The sequence below is a fragment of the Bufo gargarizans genome, chromosome 4, assembly GCF_014858855.1.
Source record: "Bufo gargarizans isolate SCDJY-AF-19 chromosome 4, ASM1485885v1, whole genome shotgun sequence".
In the NCBI taxonomy this organism is placed as follows: domain Eukaryota; kingdom Metazoa; phylum Chordata; class Amphibia; order Anura; family Bufonidae; genus Bufo; species Bufo gargarizans.
This window is the reverse complement of record NC_058083.1, coordinates 255864800-255886427: the sequence shown is the minus strand read 5'-3', so window position 1 is coordinate 255886427 and position 21628 is coordinate 255864800. Positions and strand designations below refer to the sequence as shown.

At 40.7% G+C, this 21628-nt stretch overlaps 1 protein-coding gene across 1 annotated transcript; it reads left to right on the top strand.

The window, feature by feature from the left end:
- Positions 1-12008: 12008 nt before the first annotated feature.
- LOC122935926 (troponin C, slow skeletal and cardiac muscles-like) lies at positions 12009-21124 on the top strand. The gene is made up of 6 exons (XM_044291874.1): positions 12009-12138; positions 16617-16647; positions 16759-16905; positions 17073-17187; positions 18695-18831; positions 19909-21124. The coding sequence occupies exons 1-6, from the start codon at positions 12115-12117 to the stop codon at positions 19938-19940; spliced, it is 486 nt and encodes a 161-aa protein (XP_044147809.1). The 5' UTR covers positions 12009-12114; the 3' UTR covers positions 19941-21124.
- Positions 21125-21628: the final 504 nt, after the last annotated feature.

Here is a 21628-nt window from a genome sequence, read left to right as displayed (position 1 = left end):
CACAGTCCTTAGTATGTGACAGTCATTGCATTCATCAAATAACAAACTTTGGGAAATATTTATTTAGGAATGCATGACCATAAAGGAGGCAGCCATACCTCCACATGAATACTGTGTAGGGTCTCATCTGAAAAAGTTCTCCTTGTTTTAGTGGATGGGCACAAAATATTTTGATCAAAATATATTTACTAAGTATTGCATGTTCATCTGTATAGTGAATATAGCATTAGTAAAAATTAAAATCTATAGTGTTGTTGAGTTGTTCACTAACTTTTATGTTTGCAGTATGCATTTAACAATGTGGCTGCCTCTATTTTGGCCTTGCACCAGTAACCATCCATCTTTCCTAAGGCTGCTTTTAATTAGTGCAGCATATTGTTGGATCCTACCTTCTCTGAATTCATTCATGAGGCCTATTGCAACAAACAGAGGAGTCATTATAGAGTACAGTGTAATCTAAAAGTGGTCACTTTGCTGTGGTGGATGGGCGCATATGATTTTAATGTAAATATATTTGTTAAGTACCTCATATGTTATTAATATCATTTTTATTAATCATTTAGATTTAGATTAGGGAGGTCATTATCACCTACTGACTCCAATTAGGATAATGGAATCAAGACCTTTGACCCCCCATGCTGGGTATAATTACCAGATGTTGATTCAGGTACATATTTATTCCCATTTATTCCCAGTCACTCAGAATTGAGAAAGCTCGTTGGAAGAACGAGTGAAACGTTTTCAAGAAATCTACAGTAATTCCAGTTGCCTTGATTTATTACTTATAGACATTTAGATTTAAGGTTGCAAAAGAAAAATAATATGTCCTCAGGACAGGTCATCAATGTCGGAAGGGGGCACTCCTGGCACCTCCGCCGATCAGCTATTCACTTAAACAGGACGGAGTTGTCCTATAGAAATGAATGGGGACACCATAGTTGTAATTACACCCAGAGCCTTCTTTAATATTGATTGGACCCTGGGCAATAATTTACTTGGGCCCCCTGGATCCCACCTTTCCACACCCTAGCATGCAATCACGCCCTCCACCACAACACACACGCAAAAAAAAGAAAATAAATCCACACACCTCGTAGAGTAGTAAACTTTAATAATGTGAACATGAACTGCTACAAGAGGACATAGTTTTAAATTAGAGGGGCAAAGGTTTAAAAGTAATATCAGGGAGTATTAAGGCTGTTTCACACGAGCGGATGCTGTGCGTGACATCCGCTCCGTGAAAGAGTGCCAAGACCCGATGCAGACTGATGCAATCACTTTATCTCACTGTGATTTCGTAGTAAAGAGATCACAGAGAGGCACGGAGCATTATCAATCATGTTAATGCTCCGTGCCTCTGCAGTCTGCATCGGGTCTTGGCACTCTTTCACGGAGTGGATGTCACGCACGGTATCCGCTCGTGTGAAACAGCCCTTACTTTGATGAGAGAGTAGTGGATGCATGGAATAGCTATCCTACAGTGAAGGAGTTTAAGCATGCATGGGATAGGCATAAGGCCATCCTTCATATAAGATAGGGCCAGGGGCTATCCATAGTATACAGTATATTGGGCAGACTAGATGGGCCAAATGGTTCTCATCTGCCGACACATTCTATGTTTCTTTGTTTCCTGCAGAAGTGGTAGCTGAAAATACAGTAAAGGATTTTAAGCATGCATGGGATAGGCATAAGGCCATCCTTCATATAAGATAGGGCCAAGGGCTTGTTTCGATAAGCTTCTGCAATGTCACAAGATTTATTTCCATCCAGTGTTGCATTAATTTTTCACCAAGATCTTGCATTTATGATGGTAGAGTCTGACTTCTGCGCAAAGCCTTCTCCAGCACATCCCAAAGGTCTGGACAATGTGGTGGCCAATCCCTGTGTGAAAATGATGTCTCATGCTCCCTGAACCACTCTTTCACAATTTGAGCCCAATGAATCCTGGCATTGTCATCTTGGAATATGCCCATGCTATCAAGGAAGAAAAAAATCCATTGATGGAATAACCTGGTCAATCAGTATGTTCAGGTAGTCAGCTGACCTCATTCTTGGAGCACATACTGTTGCTGAACCTAGACCTGACCAACTGCAGCAACCCCAGATCATAGCACTGCCCCCACAGGCTTATACAGTAGGCACTAGGCACAGGGGCGGACATAAGCTGGTGCAGCCGGTTCAGCTGCACAGGGGCCCGGCATGTGCGGGGCACATTCATACTAGTGAGCGCTTCTGAAAGTGCTCACTAGTATCATACTAGTAAGCGCATCCAGAAGCGTTCACTAGTATGCAAGAGATCGGCGCTTACTTACCCCTCTGGCTCCACTTCCTCCCTGGTCTACTCCAGCCTGACTGCGTATAGTGTTGATCACGAATATTCGAATTTAGAATTTTTATCGCGAATATAGGTACTTCGAAAATTCACAAATATTTAGAATATAGTTATATATATTCGTAATTTCGAATATTCAATTTTTTTTTTCCCCTTTTTTTTTTTTTTTATCAGTACACATGATCCCTCCCTGCTTCTAGCTTGTGGGACAATAAGAAGGCTGCAATATACTTGACTTTAGGAGTAGTAGTGTCTGTAAATTTTGCTCTATATTCGTTTTTTCGAATATTCGCTATATTGATATATATTCTTGTTTTACAATATTACAAATATTCGAAAAAACAAAGTTATAGCAATATAGCAAATATTCGAAAAAAACGAATATAGAGCAATTTAGCTAATATACTGCTATAATCTTTTTTTTTATAGTTGTAATTTTTTTCCAATCTGAACTTCAGATGAGAAAAAAATTACAACTATTAGACAAAGAAGATTATGGCACTATATTAGCTAAAATGCTCTATATTCGTTTTTTTTTTTTTTTATATTCGCTATATTGCTATATATTCTTGTTTTAGAATATTACGAATATTTGAAAAAACAAAGTTATAGCAATATAGCGAATATTCGAAAAAATCGAATATAGAGCAATTTAGCTAATATAGTGCTATAATCTTCTTTGTCTAATAGTTGTAAGTTGAAAAATTTGCAATAAATCAGAAAATTCGAATTACAAAAAATTGCATATTACACAATCATTACCTTGCCGATTCTTCAAGTAAAAAAAAAAAATCGTGAATTTTCAAATATTCGACGAATATTCTAAAAAAATATTCGCGAAATATTGCAAATTCGAATATGACCCCTGCCGCTCATCACTAACTGCGTACAGCGCGCACTATGACCTGACGCTGTACGCAGTCAGGTCATGTGACTGTGTAGCGCCGGCTGTTGGAGACCAGCAGGGCAGGCACTCACATCAGTTACACGGAGAGCAGCGGAGCAGGAGAGGTAAGTTTTAATTATTTATTTTTAGTGTGATCTGAGTCTGATGGGGCGCTGGGGGTATGGCACATCGACACGGATAAATTTGAGTCTCCCACAGGCCTAGTAACAGAAGGGAAAAGACCATATGCAGCAACTGAATGGAAGGTAAGTACACAGTGTGACAACAGAATACTACCAACAACCAACACTTACCTGCCACAGCAGAGATGGAAAGACGGTGCCAAACATCTACCCGGACTTCCATGCGAACACCAGATGCATGGAAGCTCTAGGCAGCGCTGCATACAGGCATATGGTACAACAATAGGCTGGGGAAAATATAAAACATTCATGCAGATCACAACACCAAACAGACCTGACATGGAACACCAGACATGACATAAACAACTAAACCCCAACATGAAACACACCAAACAACATAACAGGTGAGGGAGGGAAGACATCGCTGGAGACCTCGATGTCCCACTAGGAGGCCCTAACTCTGGGAGATGGAGCATGAAGACCAGGAGCATAACTCCAACACACACCATGGCTGGAGTACTACAGACTCCTGGCCTCTAGCCACAGGTAAGATGCAAGGCAACAACATGCAAGGCAACCATGTCACGGCACACACCACAAAGGCCATGACGTTGCCCCCGCATGCTGAAACAGCAACACATTGCCACAGGCAGCAGCAAGTGTGGCATAAGTGTCAGTGCACAACAAAGGCCATGACATTCTGGCAGGCTGTTCCAGCAGAGAACAGCCTGCTGGAATTCACTGGATCCAGCATACCCTGTATGTTTTGTATTGCTATAAGTAATGTTAGGACGGAATAGGTTAGGTTGCGAATTTGGCTTTTGGGGGGGGGGGCAGGCACATTCATTCTTTGCACAGAGGCCCTCTGCTGTCTGTGTTCACCCCTGATTAGGCATGATGGGTGCATCGCTTAATCTGCCTCTTTTCTTACTCTAATGCACCCATCACTCTGGAACAGGGTAAATCTGGACTCATCAGACCACATGACCTTCTTCCATTGCTCCATTGTCCAATATTTATGCTCCCTAGCAAATGTAAGCCTTTTTTCTGGTTTGCCTCACTGATTAGTGGTTTTCTTATGGCAACACAGCTGTTTAGTCCCAATCCCTTGAGTTCCCTTCGCATTGTGTGTGTGAAAATGCTCTTACTTTCACTATTAAACATAGCCCTGAGTTCTACTGTTGTTTTTCTTCTATTTGATTTCACCAAACATTTAAGTGATCACCGATCACGATCATTCATGGATTTTTTTCTCGCCACATTTATTTTTCGAATACGATGGGTCCCCACTATCCTTTCAGTTTTTAATAATGCGTTGGACAGTTCTCAACCCAATTTTAGTAGTTTCTGCAGTCTCCTTAGATGTTTTCTCTGCTTGATGCATGCCAATGATTTGACCCTTCTCAAGCAGACTAACATCTTTTCCACGACCACGAGATGTGTCTTTTGACATGGTTGTTTAAGAAATGAGAAGCAACTCATTGCACCAGTTGGGGGTCAATAACTTATTGCCAGCTGAAAGATAATCGCCCATGCAGTAATTATCCAATAGGAGGCTCATAACTATTTGCTTAGTTAAATCCAAATGACAACTTTGGGGACAGGCAGTGTATATATATATATATATATATATATATATATATATATACATATATACAATCAGGTCCAAAATATTGGGGCATCGACACAATTCAAAACATTTTGGCTCTATACACCACCATAATGGATTTGAAATGAAACAAACAAGATGCGCGTTAACTGCAGACTGTCAGCTTTAATTTGTGGGTATTTACATCCAAATCAGGTGAACGGTGTAGGAATTACAACAGTTTGCATATGTCCCTCCCACTTGTTAAGGGACCAAAAGTAATGGGGCAATTGGCTTCTCAGCTGTTCCAGGTGTGTGTTATTCCCTCATTATCCCAATTACAATGAGCAGATAAAAGGTCCAGAGTTCATTTCAAGTGTGCCATTTGCATTTGAAATAATATTTTTTTTTAAATAGACAAATTGCATTTAATAAACAATTCTGATGCGTATGAACAAATCCCTTGTCTCTTCCATTGAGAAAGTGGCCTTTGTCTGATGAATTGACCCATTTAGTACTGTAAATATCGTGGTAAAAAATTTGATCTCCAAATTCACGTCACTATAATTAGGTTTGTCTGTTTATCATGCTGCTCCTGTTAATTATATTATAATGCTAGACAATTTATTTCTGCTGTGTTCCAAAGATAATTGCCTGTCTTGCTGTTAAATGAACTATACCTGTCACTGAATTGTTATACTGTAATAAATTAATTATTTCCTGAACTTTACTTAGTCACCCAAGCAAAAAAAACATTTTAACAATAATTTATTGAGATTTGATGGCAGCTATCTACTAGGGAGCAGTCAGTACATCATATAGTATTCACTGTAAATAAGGCATCCTCAAACTGCGGCCCTCCAGCTGTTGCAAAACTACAACTCCCAGCATGCACGAACAGCCTAGAGGTATTAGCCTACAGAAGGGCATTGTGGGAGTTGTAGTTTTACAACAGCTGGAGGGCCGTAGTTTGAGGATGCCTGCTGTAAATAGACATGAGCGAATCAAAGTTGGAATTAGATCCCAATTTCAGGAAAAATTAGATTCACACCGAATCCGAATTTCCTCACGCTTCGTAGTAACAAATCGCATTTTTTTCTAAAATGGCTGCTACATGTGTTAGGACATGGAGCAAGAAACTCTGGGAAGGCGGGATCACCCACAATGCCATGCATGCAGCCAATCAGCAGCCAGCCATGTGATGTCACAGCCCTATAAATAGCCTCAGCCATCTTGGATTCAGACATTTTCCAGTGTACTAAGTGGCAAAAAAATATATATTTTTTGCCATTCAGTGGTACAGTTATATGTTCTAAAGCCTTAAGTGGAGTGTATAAGTGGAAAAAAGTAACGACCTACTTGTCATTCAGCAGTGCAGTTATATGTTCCAAATCCCTTTTTTGCATGTATTAGTGGCAAAAAAATATATACTATTTGCCGTGAAGCAGTGCAGTTATATGTTCTAATACCTTTTGTGGCGTGTAGAAGTGGGAAAAAATAAGGGCCTATTTGCCATTAAGCGGTGCAGTTATATGTTTTAAAGACCTTTTGGCGTGTACTAGTGGGAAAAAGAAGGGGCTTATTAGCCGTTGTGTGGTGAAGTTAGAAAATTACAGACCTTGTTTCAGGTGTTTTAATTTCCTTTTTATTTATTTATTTGATCTAACAGTTTGTCAGACAGAGAAGTGCCAGGTACCGCACAGGAGAATGGCAGAGGCCTAAATGTTTCTGGCACAGGCACAGGTCGCAGCAGAGTAAGGGGGTGTGGCAGCAGGAGTCACATCGGGAGGCCTGAGCTCCCGGTGTCATCTAGCGGTTGTGTCTTGACCAGCAACCCAGCTGTTCTTGAATGGTTGACTCAGTCATCAACTTCATCCCAAGTGACATCATACACCCCCAGCCAAGAGTCGGTGGGTTCGTCAGACACAACCCTTAGTTGGCATGGTCCGGGAGCAGGCCCTGTGCCCTCACCTGTACCCAACCTGCCTCTGTCCTTTTCTGTTGCCTCAGCCAGAGAAGTATTATATGCTGTGGGCTCAGCTACATTATACAGCGAGGACGAGCTAATAGAATGGCTACTGGCCAGTCAATATGTGAAGGAGACATCCGCTGCTTGCTCCGGTAGTCATGCAAGTAGTGATGAGGAGAGTGGCGTGAGAGCTGGTCTTGCAAGCAGTCAGGCTCCTGACCCAGAGACCATTGAGGAGGACATCAGTGACGTGCAGACAGTACTCGATGATGATGATGTAGCTGATCGCACTTTGGAGATGGGTGAATTAGAGGCTTCATTATCATCAGGATAAGAGGGTGGCAGCTTGCCCGTGAGCAGCGGCGGAGCCAGAAAGTCGCTAGTGTGGCCGGGAGTCAGCAGGGTGGCAGCAGTGTGGTAGTTTTTTTTATTAAGCTGCCAGAGGAGGTAAACATAGCCATATGTAGAATCTGTAGGCAGAAGGTAAAGCATGGCCAGGGTGCCAATGTTTGCACCACGGCCCTGCGTCAACATCTGGAGCGTCACCATATAGAGTCATGGGGGAACCGTGGCTCCTATGTGGTGGTTCAGCCTGCCGCAGCAACCACTGCATCACCCAATGGCACGCACCCGATTTCAGGCAGTCAAGGCTCCACCACCTCAGCCGAAGAAAGCTGTCTGTCCTTTCCATCATCTGCTGGTCCTGATGCTCCTGCTCCTCACCCTCCTACTCCTTGTCATTAATTTTGTCAGCAATTGATCACCAAAGCGATTGCCAAGAGACAACAGTATGCATGCATTCATCCAACGGCGCAGAAGCTGAATGTGCTCCTGTCCAAGTTGCTGTTGCTGCAGTCCCTCCCTTTCCAAGTGGTGGACTCTGCACCTTTCAGAGAACTAATGGCTTCTGCCCAGCCGAGGTGGAGAGTCCCAAGCCGTCATTTAATTGCCAAAAAAGCAGTACCAGCCCTGCACACACATGTAGAACAGAAGGTGGGTCAGTCCTGGAGCCTGTTGGTGTCTGCCAAAGTGCATGGCAGCGCTGACGTGTGGAGCTATAACTACCGTCAGGGACAATACATGTCCTTTACGGCACACTGGGTGAATGTTCCAGCACAGCCACACCAGCAACTTGGCCAGGCGACGCCGCTTACGCCTCCACGTTCTCACGTCATTGGTCCTGTGACAATGTCCACCTTTGTCTACTCATCCTCCACCGTGTCCTCTGCCTCCACTGCAGGGACAAATCACAGCACCCCTCCAGCATACCACATGTGCAGGGCACAGCAGTGTTACACTGTTCTGCACCTAGTTTGCCTGGGCGAACGGAGTCACACAGGTGAGGATCTGCCCCATGTCCTTCATCAAGAAATCGAATCCTGTCTTTCTCCGCAACAACTTAAAATCGGAACCATGGTAACCGACAACTGGAAGAACATGGTGTCGGTGCTGCGCCAAGGAGGGCTGAGCCATGTGCCCTGCATGGCACACGTGTTCAATCTGGTTGTCAGTGGTTCCTGAAGTCTTCCACCCATCTACAAGACATCCCAAAAATGGCCAGGAAACTTTGCATGCACTTCAGCCACTCATACACAGCAAAGCACACCCTCCTTGAGCTGCAGCAGCAGAATGGCATCCCCCAACATAGGTTTATATGTGACCTTTTCACCCGTTGGAATTCCACTCTCCATATGTTGGACCTACTATTGAATGTCACATTCGGGTGTGGGAGGGAAACACCACACCGAACATAGGAGGGAAAGGGGTAAGGGAAACAGCACACTCTGTCATTGTGCCACCCTGTGGCCTCCTCCTGATATTGCTGCCATCTCCACACCCTGTCATTGTGCCACTCTGTGGTCTCCTCATGCTGCTACCACCTCCACACTGTCATTGTGCCACCCGTTGGCCTCCTCCTGATGCTGCTGCTGCAACCTCCACACTGTCATTGTCCCACCCTGTGGCCTCCTGATGCTGCCATCTCCACACTGTCATTGTGTCACCCTATGGCCTCCTCCTGATGCTGCTGCTGTCGCCACCTCTATACTCGTTATGCCACTCTGTGGCCTCCTGATGCTGCTGCCGCCAACTCCACGCTGTCATTGGGCCACTCTGTGGTCTTCTCATGCTGCTTCCGCCTCACTACTATGTCATAGGGCCACTCCGTGGACTTTTCATGCTGTTTCTACTCTTTCCACTTCTCAACTGGGCCACTATTTTTCCTTTCGGCCTGGCTGACATCATCATTTATTTGACCCTTCTGCTCTGTCAGTAGGAAGGAAAAATGAGATGCACAACTGATCCTGTCTATGTAACAGCTGTAAGGCCTGCCTGACACGGTCCCTATTTTGCATCAGAATTGGTTTATGATTTGGTAGCCAAAAGCAGGAGTGGGTACAAAACACAGAAGACATAAAATTTTCCATTCACGTGTCATCTCTGCTTTGGATCCACTCCTGTTTTTTTGGAGGGGCTTTAGCAATACTGATGGATTAGTGACCAAATGCTGACCAAATCTCCACAGACAGGATCCATTTTTTTGGGTTTTTTGTTTTGACGGATCAGAGTCAGGGCAGAATAACCAGTGACATCAACACAAACTTACTGCTGACACCCTCTCCACTCTCCAATAAATTGAGGCTGTCGAGGGGCTCTACTTGTATAAGTTTTTAATATAACAGGTTCTGTTATATGTGGACATCTATGTGGAATCAGCTGCCAACAGTAGCGTTGATCGAGCACCAAAGTGCTCGGGTGCTCTGGTGCTCGAGTAGAACACTTTGTGATGCTCAGGTGCTCTACAGAAGGAAGTCAATAGGAGAACCCGAGCATTAAACCACCCCCTGCTCTGAAGAATCGGGTTCCACTGAGGTCTATGCAGAAGATCACTGTACAGAGAGGGAATCCCCCAGTGTGAATCCACGGCTTAGGAGTTCCTGCTCTGACTCCATATATGGAGTCAGTGCTTGGGGACACCCAGTGTAGTTAAATCTCATTTAGCCTCTATTTCTGAAAAGTTTCTGCTGGGATTTGAACTCACAACCTTCTACATTAGAGGCAGGACTTTAACCACTCAGCTATAACGCTGAATGATAAACTATGTCAGAAAAACCTCATAGTAGTTTGTCATGTAGTAAGTATTCCTATACAGTAGAAGTATCTTTTTATATTTTAGTGCAGGTTAACATGTAGCTATATAGCGTAATGCTTAAAGTTCTTGGCTGCAATGTAGAAGGTTCTGAGTTCAAATAGTGGGAGAATAGAGGCAAAATAAAAAAATTTCATGCGATACATCGAGAATGAATTCATATCGAACCAAATTTTTTCGAACAATTTGGCGAACAGGCCGAATCTAATTTTTGAGAAATTCACTTATCTTGAACTGTAAATATAGTAATGCCAATAAAACTGCAGGAGTGCATTTCTTGTTCACTTTATCCGAAAATTCCTCTTCCAGAGGTCATATATCTTCAGTTTATCAAGGTTACATTTAAGACACTAAAAGAGTTAGACTACTTTGCTGAATTATGTTCTGAAAGACCAGTCTCTACTCTGATATTTTTTATCTCTTACATTGAGCAATTTGTTAGCTTCCTTTGTGCAGCATCCGACAGCGTGATGCCAGTTGCAGTGAAGCAACAACGGGACAGAGTCACTTTAAGAAATGATGTTTGTGGTTGGTGGTACCCAGGTGTAGGAATGGCCGAGTGGTATAAGGTGGCTTGCAATGTCCATTAAAGTAATGTTGTGTCACGTTGCTCCTACCTGGATAAGCTGGACCCCAGGCATTGTCTTCAGAAGTAATAAAAGGGGAAAAGTTAACTTGCGGATGAAGAATAAATTGAGTCCAGAACTTGTGATGAAGTTGAAAAGCATACTTTGCATTAACGTTTCACCAAACGGTTTACAGACTTTATCTTGGTTCCAGCATGCTTTAGTATTAAAACTCTGGCATGCAAACTCGTCTCTGCTACATCTGTTGCTCTTCTGACTTTGATGTACTAACAGGGTAGCTGTATAACTTAGCTTCGTCTGGATGCTGCAACTTCTCACGGTAGTCTGTCTCTTAAGTTATACCAGCGAAGTCTACTTCCTGGCTTCTGAGGCTTCAGGCTGTGGCCTCCATATCCAGCAGAGTTGAAGGTGCTTTAGCCGGCTTTCTTCGCTTAGCTGGGGCACGTCCAACTGCGACGTGCCCAGCCCTTGCTTTCTTCCCCTAGCTGGGGGTAAGCTAGACTGACCTCTAACTAACTAGTCCCCTCCCCTCCTTAGAGGGAGAGTTAGAATGAAAATAAGGGTTCCATTCTCGTTAACTGTAGCTCTGCCATGCTTGCTGCCACCTTCTGGTGAACAAGGTAAATTTCACTTGAACATAACAGTAGCAATGTACAATGTGAAGGACCTGCAATAAATACATAAGATGACATGATGTTAACCAATAAAGACAGTAGCGGGGTGCAGAAGGGGTAATGCCACTCTGGGGCGTTACATTTGTTCTTACCTATGAGATGATACATAATGTATGCATTATTTTGCATGAACAGCATCTTATTGAGCGTTTCCTCAAGAAAACCTTTATAAATATATGTCAACAAGAAACATTCTTTGTTTTATGCTGGAATCACACAAGCACTTTTGATTTAGATTTATTTTTAGCCAAAAAACTAGTTTCGATCCAAAAGAGAAATATAGAAGTCATTAATTTATAAAGTACTCCTGGCTTTGGCAAAACAAAATTGCAGCAAAAACTACACGTGTGAAGGTGGGCTTATAAATGTAGCCATTGCAGCTTCTCTTTAAAAATAAAATAAAAAAAATAATATCATGATACCACATTGATGAGAATACATACTTAAAATTCCCTGATCAATTAGAAATGAAAACAGATATGAACTTTATCCACTTTAGAAAAGAGGTTGGGTTTACTATACACCTCTGAAGAAGGAATAAAACATCTTTGCTGTCCCTGCTTCTCTCAAGTATATAAATACATGCATTTGTGAGTATGTAGTACATACAAGTCTTATACTCCCAAGGGGATGGAACAGAAACTGTTAAATGATAGTTCAGGAGGGAGTGACCAGTGAGTGCACTTTAAGAGTCAATGTGTGCCCTATATATAAGCTCAGCACTCAATTGTCATTCACTGTGCACAGTGTCACCTCTGCTGGGCTCTTTACCAATCCTTACTCCATCATGGATGATATCTACAAGGCAGCGGTATGTGAGATTATTCCTAAATGAACTTGTGATTTTGAAACTTTTGGGTTTCTGCTACTAACAAATATGTTTATAATTAAATTAGCATATGGTGTACATTCATTTTCTTTTGTTTATTAGCTATATTTTATATTGACAATATATAGATGAACAGGACTGAGTTTGTCATAGATTGTGATTTATTAATTAAGCTTGATGGCATGATGTGGTTTCTTTGGTTTTGCAAAGGTAAACCCGTTGCAATGGTTGATGTGGACACACCAATATTATTATTTTTGGGCAGCAGATTATGCTGTGTAAACAGTGACATGGTGCCCAGAAACAATGACTATGGGGGACAAGCGATGGCAGCAGAGGATCGCATACAGAGGAGGTGATGTGCTGCATATTCTCACCTCCTTTGATAAGCAGGCAATGAATGGTTCATTTCTAAAGTTGACAGTTGACTAAAACCATGTAAAAGGGCCTTTAAAAATAAATGATACCAGTTTTTCATGTCTAGTAGGTTTCAATATGGTCTTATGTGTTGCTTAAAAGCAGCCACTTCCAGACCATGGAAAACATTTCCTACGTAAAGACAGTAAATGTGCTAATGTTTATAGAAATGGCTGATAGCAGTAGAAGGAGAAAGATAAAAAAAAGAAAAGCTTCACATGGTGTGATATAGTGTATCAATGGCAGAGCGGAATGTAAGTGATTTCAGCCTGTTGGCTCTTTTATTCTTTTTAATTCTGCCCTATGTACAGACAAGTGACAAACGAGCTGTCACTGTATGCTGACGACCACAGCGGCAGGGGCTGAAAAGCCTATACATAAACACACAGCTAAAAGCATGCCAGGCACTCAATCAGGGCACTGACCTTCAAATCTGTCTTTGACTGTGACTTACGTAAAACACAAGTGTGAGGGCTGCACATACACATTCTATATACAGGACAAATGTCTTCCATCAGCGTCTACCCAATCAGAATTCAAAGTGTAGGAGTTAGCAGAAGATTCATTTTTTCCTGAAGTCTCTATGTCATTAAACAGAAGCACTTTACACAAGGACAATGTCCACAAAAGGTTAAATTACTTGGGGCTGAAAGGTGTCACTAGGCAGCACAGAAATAGATTATATTGCACATCTCGCTGAAAAAGACTTTTGTACGTAATATGGTAAAATGTTCTCAGCTATTCAGGAGCACTTCCTAATGCCCGAGAGGGTTGCTAAAACAAAATCGTAAGATGAAATGAACAACATTTATTAACCTGTTTTGTGGCGTAAATAAGTCATAAATTATGAGGCGTGCCATGTGTGCGCAATAAATTACAACTATTTAAGCTTCTCACCCCTTTGATGAAGTGTCAGGGCTTAGCAGGAGGCAATGGGCCTTCACACGGCCCAGCAGATTTACAATAACTTACACCAGAAACTGGTGTAAGTTATAGCTGAAGTATACTCCAGCCAATGGATGGCATAGATTTCTATTTTTGGCGCACGGACTGCCAGAGATGCACCTAATTTATTAAGAGGCATCTGCTTCTTAATAAATTTGGCGCATCTCACTCCAGCTCAGAGGGATCAAGACTGGCTTATGGAAACGCCAGTCTTGATAAATGTCCCTCATTGTGTTTAAATTAGATCACTTTTATGCCAGTCTTCCTCTAGTCAAATAATCTGCTGGACAATTGATGCAACCGTTTTTAAGTATGAAGTGTAAAAAGCTGGATGAAAAATGCTGGATGAACGTCAGGAAAAAATGCAGCCTGAGCTACTTAAGTCTATCATTTGTCCACTCTGCTCAGGCCAGGACAAAAGAATGCTGGTGTTAACGTGTGACATTTTCGTAAATAAGCAAAATATGTTAAAATTCCATATTGTTATTCATTATTTAAAAGCTCCAATGCCTTTAGAAAATTCACGTATTAATATGTATTTTTGATAAATGACAGGAATAAACTATTCATGAATTTGGTGATGGATGATTCAGTTCTGAGAGATGCATTTTATTCTAACTCAAGCATATAAATATCCTAGCTATAGATAGTAACCTAAGCTTGAACAATGGAACAATGGGCTGTCATCCATGCCCAGCTGTTTCATCTGAGGTGGCAAGCATTTGCACTGATGCAGGGTTGGCACGACTTCTAAATAAAGCACATTTATTGGATTATTTTCTATGCTTTCCCTGTATGACTGAACGGTTTTATCCACAGTCTTTGGAACAAAAACTTCCTATAAAGAGATTTCTGTTCAATTTTTATGCTTCACAATTGCTATTGTTTGCAGGTTTAGCAATCTATGGAATTCTGTTCGAACTACTGTAAATGTTATGACATCCAGTCCTGTAATATTACAACTCTGTAAAATGTCTGCACTGCACAGAGCCATATTACAGAACCCATAGCAGTCTACAGGGGGCCCTAGTGTGCTTGTGTATGTAGATTTTACTTTTCAGCCAAATGAAAGGGATTTTTCCATCTCATCATTTGTGTCTTATCGCTATTTCTGGAAGTCCTGTAGTGGTGAATGGATAAGTGACAGCCCTTGCATGGCTTTCCATTTACTGCTGTGGGACTTCCAAAAATAGTAGTGAATGAAGAGAATGCCACACATGCAAGGTGTGCTCTCCTTCATTTTGCAGGTCCAGTTTTGGACATAGGAGCAAGTCTCAGAGGTGGGGCTCACACCAATCTGATATTTGTGACATATCCTAGCAATGAGAAGCAAAAACTCCTTAAAGTATGAAGAATTTTACATGCAGCATTTGATACCATATTACTGAGGTGTTCTCCTTTAGAATACCTTTATAATATGGTGCCTATTTAAGCATTTCATAAGGATTACCCATGGCTCTATAGTATAGAGTCAACGGTACTCCATGCATTCTCATACTCATTCTGCTATCTTGGAAGTGCAGTGTAATGACGAGTACTTGCTCCATTCACTTAAATGGAGCAAGTATTTGTAAGTATACTACACTAATGCTCCACAGGAGACAAAGAGTAGTGTAAAGACCAGGAAATGGAGCTCAATTGGAACGCAGACAACAACTGATCAGCGGGGGCGCCAGGTGTCGGCCCCCCAACAATCAGATATTGATGACCTATCCTGAGGATAGGTCATCAATATATATCACTGCACAACCCCTTCAACTACAACAGAAATCTGAACATATTTTAGGATGTTCTTCCATGTTCTTGCTCTCCAATTAAGCAACTAGGTCCATAAATAAAATATACTAATTATATTCTATGATACCCAAAAGATTATCAATAAGTGTCCACATGAGTCAACCTGAAACAAAAGTTCCAATAGGTGTGCAAGGCATTATGTATATATAAGTTTGCTTATATGTACAAGTATGTATATATTGCATTATATGTGCTGAATTTTATATTATGTGGCGCAAATCAAAGTACATTATAAAACTTATTGTAATAGTTCAAGCTTAAGTATGGCCTTAATACTGAGCAATTAAGGAAAGAAATCTGTGTGTTAAGTACCTGTACCACCATGTCTACATAAGGTATGGCAAATGTTGAGCTAAATTTGGTTCACATTTAAGTACATGGAGCAGATAACGGGCCTAAGGTTAAATACCATTGTAGCTGAGCTACTTCTAACAATCAAATGTTTTATCTTTCTCTCCCTGAATGTCCAAGCCAGAAATAGGACACATGCACTGAGGATTAGGTTTCTTTAACTAGTGACAAGCTTATAACTAGAGAAGGTCTGTGTCTGCAGGCATCTGCCTGGAAGGGTAGGACAATAAAATCAGTGCTGTGCAGCTGATATTTCTTATCTGAAGAGTGATGACACATGGCACTCACATTACACTCCCAAATTCTGTTGCTCTCAATTGTCTCTGGAACAGCAGCAGCTCTGAGTAAAGCTAAGGAGTGCATTTCCCTGTACAATTTACTTACCTAAGGTGGCACATTAGTGTAAAGTTGATCAAACAGAGAGTTTTAACCAAAATGATCATTCATCGAGCAAAATTTCACAAAAGCAAGAATACTTCTGCCAACTCATGACAAGCTATCATCATCTGAAAAAGAAGTGTCTTGTTCGAAATCTTCTTGTTAAAAAAAAAGACTGTTCATTGACAAAAGATTTTCCTTTGATAGAATGTTCCCAGAAAGATGGTTTGTCCTTCACCCAGTGTCATTGAACATGCATGACGGGTATAAATGACTTTAATGACTAATATAGTCTAAAATGTCGTTGACAAGATGATCATTCATTCCACGGTTATTAAACTATCGACCAACTTCTATCTAATGTGTGTGGCAAACTTAAGGTCTGAGGAGCATGGCTGCCCCAGCAATCATACACAGAATGGGATGCATGGTCATTAGTTTATTTTTTTGATGTGGTACATTAAATGTATTCACCATTATACACCAGTAATTGTGATTGTTACTTTACCCCACATTTAAAAAAACAATTTCCAATTCTACATCTTTAACATTATTTGCACTTTCTGTTTTAGGTTGAGCAGCTAACAGAAGAGCAAAAAAATGGTAAATACTTGAAACACTAGCACTAGTGTGTATAAATATATATATATATATATATATATACAATAAGAGCAGCTATTAATAAATCATTTAACACAATAATATTTTCTCTAGAATTCAGAGCAGCTTTTGACATTTTTGTACAAGACGCAGAGGATGGATGCATCAGCACAAAAGAACTAGGAAAAGTTATGAGAATGCTGGGTCAGAGTCCAACCCCTGAAGAGCTGCAAGAGATGATAGATGAGGTGGATGAAGATGGTCAGTTTTACACTATATTGGATTATATATTAATTTAATATGAACTTATTAACTAATTACTCTTTGATACAGAAATAGATGAAAACATAAGTTACAGGAGGTGTTGTATGTTGCCCAATGAAGCAGAAAAGGATAAAAGAACCTATTCTTGTATGTGAATTTAATAGGAAGTGGTACTGTAGACTTTGATGAGTTCTTGGTCATGATGGTCCGATGTATGAAAGATGACAGCAAAGGAAAATCAGAAGAGGAATTAGGAGACATTTTCCGCATGTTTGACAAGTAAGTGATGAAAAGTAACACCATCACACAATTAAAGGATGATTCTGGTTAGAGAAAGTTATTCCCTATCCATAGTATAGGGGATGACTATTAGATCTGTGGAGGTCCTACCGCTGGGACCCCCACCGGTCACGAGAATGGGGGCGCCGTACACTGTGGAGCCCCCATAAAATGGACGGAGCAGTTGGTTAGAAATGCTCACTCAATTAATTTCTATGGGGGTGCCGGAGATAGCCGAGCACTGCACTCACTTCCAGCCTTCCTATACAAATAAATGGAGCCATGACATGCATTTCAAACCAGCCGTTCCATCCATTTCAGCAGTGCCTCATAAGGTACAGGGCCCTTGTCCTCATGATCAATAGGGGTCCCAGAAAAATGTAAAAGATATAATATGTATCCCCTATCCTACGCATAGGGAATATCTTTCTCTAACAAGAATACCCCTTATAAGAATGAGAATGCCAGCATATTATCTTCATCCATGGAAGCACAAGATTAAAGCAGCTCCATATTACAATGTTTACTTTAAAGGGAACCTGTCACCGGGATTTTGTGTATAGAGCTGAGGACATGGGCTGCTAGATGGCCGCTAGCACATCCGCAATACCCAGTCCCCATAGCTCTGTGTGCTTTTATTGTGTAAAAAAACGATTTGATACATATGCAAATTACCTGAGATGAGTCAGAGAAATATGACTCTTCTCTGGTCACACAAGTAAGATATGACTCTTATGTTAATTTGCATGAAAGGCGGGAAGTACAAAAACGCATAAAACTTATTGAATTTGTCTGCAAATGAAAATGAAAGTGTAATTTATATGTTTAGGGTAATACAATGAACATTTAGAAACGCTCAGTGAGGGTAGCATAGTAGAGGTGACAGGTTCCCTTTAAGGACTCATGCACATGAATGTAAGCTATTTGCAGTCCGCAATGTCACAAGCACCGGCCATGTGCACTCTGTGCTGCAGATTCTGACCCATTGACTTGAATGGGTCTGTGATCCGCAAGATACAGCAAAAGATAGGACATGTACGGAGGCACGGACCCCAAAGACCATGGAAGCACTTCATAGTATTTCCGTGGGCTTCCAATCCGTTCCTCCGCTTCAACAAAAAATAGGATAGGTCATATCTTGGGTGTATCTTGCGGATCACAGACTCTTTCAAGTCACTGGTTCTGCATCTGCAGCACGAAATGCACACAGACTTAGAAATGTGAACGAGGCCCAAATAAGAGTTTTTAGCTTCTTTACTCATACTTTAAATGAAAATACAAAGACGGTATGTAAGTCAGTAAAAGGCAAAACATTTTTTTACAATAGCAAACCTAAGCATACGGCTAATTTTAATAGGGGATATAGCAGTCGTAAGAATACATAAAAATATACTTTTTAAATCATGGAGTAAATAAATCTGAATACAAATATATTTGGAATTGTACAAAATATAAAATTGTATACATTGGGGAAATATGATTACCTTTATACAAACTTCCTTCACAGAAATGCTGATGGGTACATTGACCTTGAAGAGTTAAAGGCCATGCTAGAAGCAACAGGTGAAACCATAACAGAGGATGACATTGAGGAGCTAATGAGAGATGGGGATAAAAATAACGATGACAGAATTGATTATGATGGTGGGTATCTAGTTCAATATTACACACATATTTGGGGCTGCAAGCTTATTCAAATTAATTGAGAAACAGAACACTTACACTCTCCTCTTCTGCCATTCAAGATGGCCATACCGCTTCTCAGACATACTGTGCCTTTGGTAGTCGAAGACTCTTCCTGCTGCCCTCAGGTGAGTGGGCCAAGTGCTGGCCAACCCGAGGGCAGGGACGGACAAGCAGAAACATCTTGGACTCCCAAATGCACAGCATGCATCAGATAGCCTGAGAAGCAGTGTGGTCATCTAGGATGACAGAAGGGGAGCCCATAAATCTACAGCTGAAACCATGAAAAGTGGGTCACCAGGTAAGTGTTCTGTTCGTCCCCCAGGTTAAGTGAATGTAAAAAAAAAAGCGGGGCAGTGTTAAGTGTCTTCATGTCTCACCAAAAATTCTTAATCATATTTTTAACATAAAATCTTTATTTAAACATTAGGTCATTTCCTAATCACACCTTCCTTATAAATACAGCCATGTGCATTGGGCCTAGCGAGGAAAGTCACATTTTGAAATAAAATAAAGAAGCATTATAATCTGCTTGTCTCAGACTAGTTTCAATACAGCGCGGTATAAAACGACATACAGTATGGCTTTGAATACCATGTAGTTAGACTACTTCTATATGCGTTTACAGCCTTTCACATAACATTACTCTCACTGATTAGCCCAGGACCGTGCTGTATATGATTAACGTCAAGTTAGACTGTTTCTTTTTCAAGTTTCCTTTTTGTATTCATAATTATCATATTTCCCAAATCACAAAGTAGCGAGTCGCCATTTACACAACTAAGTTGCTAAGCAACTGTTTTGTCCTCATTGTATCCGTAAGAAATTTTGCTTCTTATGAGCCGCACAGCAGAAAATGGAACGCTAAAGAGCGTGGGTGCATAGTACATAACAAGAAAACATTCAATATTAAAGGATCTTTTTATTCCATATGCATGTTATATTGAAACTTACAAATAATGCAATATCAATGCAATACACTTGTTTCCTCTATTCATTTCCATGATTCTTATTATATTTTAATGGTTTGTATTGCAGAATTCCTGGAATTTATGAAAGGAGTGGAATAAACTGAAGAAAGCAGCTCATCATTTTTCTTTAATTAATAATTTAATAAAACTTTAGACTTGAAAACTTTTCGTCTTTAAAGCATTGGTTCACTTTCACTGTGGTTGGCCAGTTGCAATTAGTTGCAAATAGTTTGCCAGTTACTCCTAAGCAGAAAAACAAGTATTTTTATTAGGCTGTGCTCACGCATTTTATTTTTTTATCATACAAAACAGGTATAGGATCTAGGGAACTATGTATATGACTGTATCACATATGTGTATTGTATGGATTCATAAAGTGGGACCATAGAAAATATTTTGCCATATTATACCTTCATATGATATCATGGCATGCTCCACTGCATGCTGTATTGCTGAGGTATTCTGCCCTACAGTAGATACACTGGATTTAAGAGAGAAAAGGAGGAATACCACATATTGTATGGTTCCACACCATACAATAGTACACAGACAATACACATTGCATTAATACACATTTATCTTTAGTAGTATCTGATGCCTACCCTGTGCCTCTGACTGTCCTGGAGACCCCGTACAGTAGCCTGGCTGTTGCCTTGAACACATATCCATAGAGCTGCAAAGATGACCTATTATGGGGTATGGGGGCCGACTTAGCAACTCAGGTACCTTGGGAAAAAGGATACTGGCTGGTCTGCCTCTAGGAGTCTTCTCCACCACCCAATGCATCTACAATAATAAACTGGGTAGATTGTTAACGGAATTATATAGTTTTTATATTGATGCATAGACTGGTTGTGATGCTGTACACAGAATATCTTTATATAGTGCAGTCAGTGTACTGTGCCACTTGTGCTTAGGCTGGGAGGACTAGGGGCCCCCCTTTCTCAGGGGCCCACCAGGAGATTCACCTGTTCCCCTGTGGGCCAGTCCAAGCTGTTTTAAGCTTCCCATTATACTTCTCCTACATGTAGGACCCTCTTCTGCTTTTAGATGTAGAACAAATCTTGCAACTAAGGAGCAAATGATCATTTTAAATCACAAGTGAACCTAAACCCTTGTAACTACTTTGAATGCCATAAAATGGTCACTCACCTAAATTCTTTGTCATGATGTATCTAATTGGATCATTTCTACAGTGGCATACCTGCCATACAAATCTGTACTTCTGTTTCCCATATACTGAATTGTACAGGATAGCATTAAATAAAAAAAATTAAAAAAAATGTTCTTTTTTTCATTTCTGAAGATTGATATACTATTTTATCTGTCCATCATCTACTTAAAAACTTCATTGATTTTACATTAAGCTACAGTATGTTAGAGGGATTATTCAGCCTTTTAAAACAGATAATCTTATAATATTAGATCCATGGAGTACAACTCTCAGCATCTCTCTGATCAGCAGTTTAAAGGGTCCATAGCGCTCGGGTGAGTATTATAGCTTCTTCACTGTTTTTCATTGGTGCAGACAATTTGCATTCTCAGAATGCCATACTTTTAGCGTTTGCTGTTCTAGCAATTGTACATAGCTCTGTCCTATTGAGTACAAACAGTACATGGACTGATATAATCAATAAAGAGGTAGCAGTGCTCACTCGAGGATAGGTTATCAATTTAAAAAAATTGGGTGTCACATTTAATTGTTAAAGGAAGTCTGTCACCTCCAAAATCTGTTTCCAAGTAAGCATACATCTAAATTAGGTGCCCTTAAACATAGCTATACCTTT

Bases quoted from the DNA above. Each gene is read 5' to 3' on its own strand.
- LOC122935926 (XM_044291874.1), top strand. From the start codon at position 12,115: ATGGATGATATCTACAAGGCAGCG. The intron at 16,648-16,758 runs GTAAATACTTGA...TATTTTCTCTAG, and splicing joins AACAGAAGAGCAAAAAAATG to AATTCAGAGCAGCTTTTGAC. The intron at 17,188-18,694 runs GTAAGTGATGAA...CTTCCTTCACAG, and splicing joins ATTTTCCGCATGTTTGACAA to AAATGCTGATGGGTACATTG.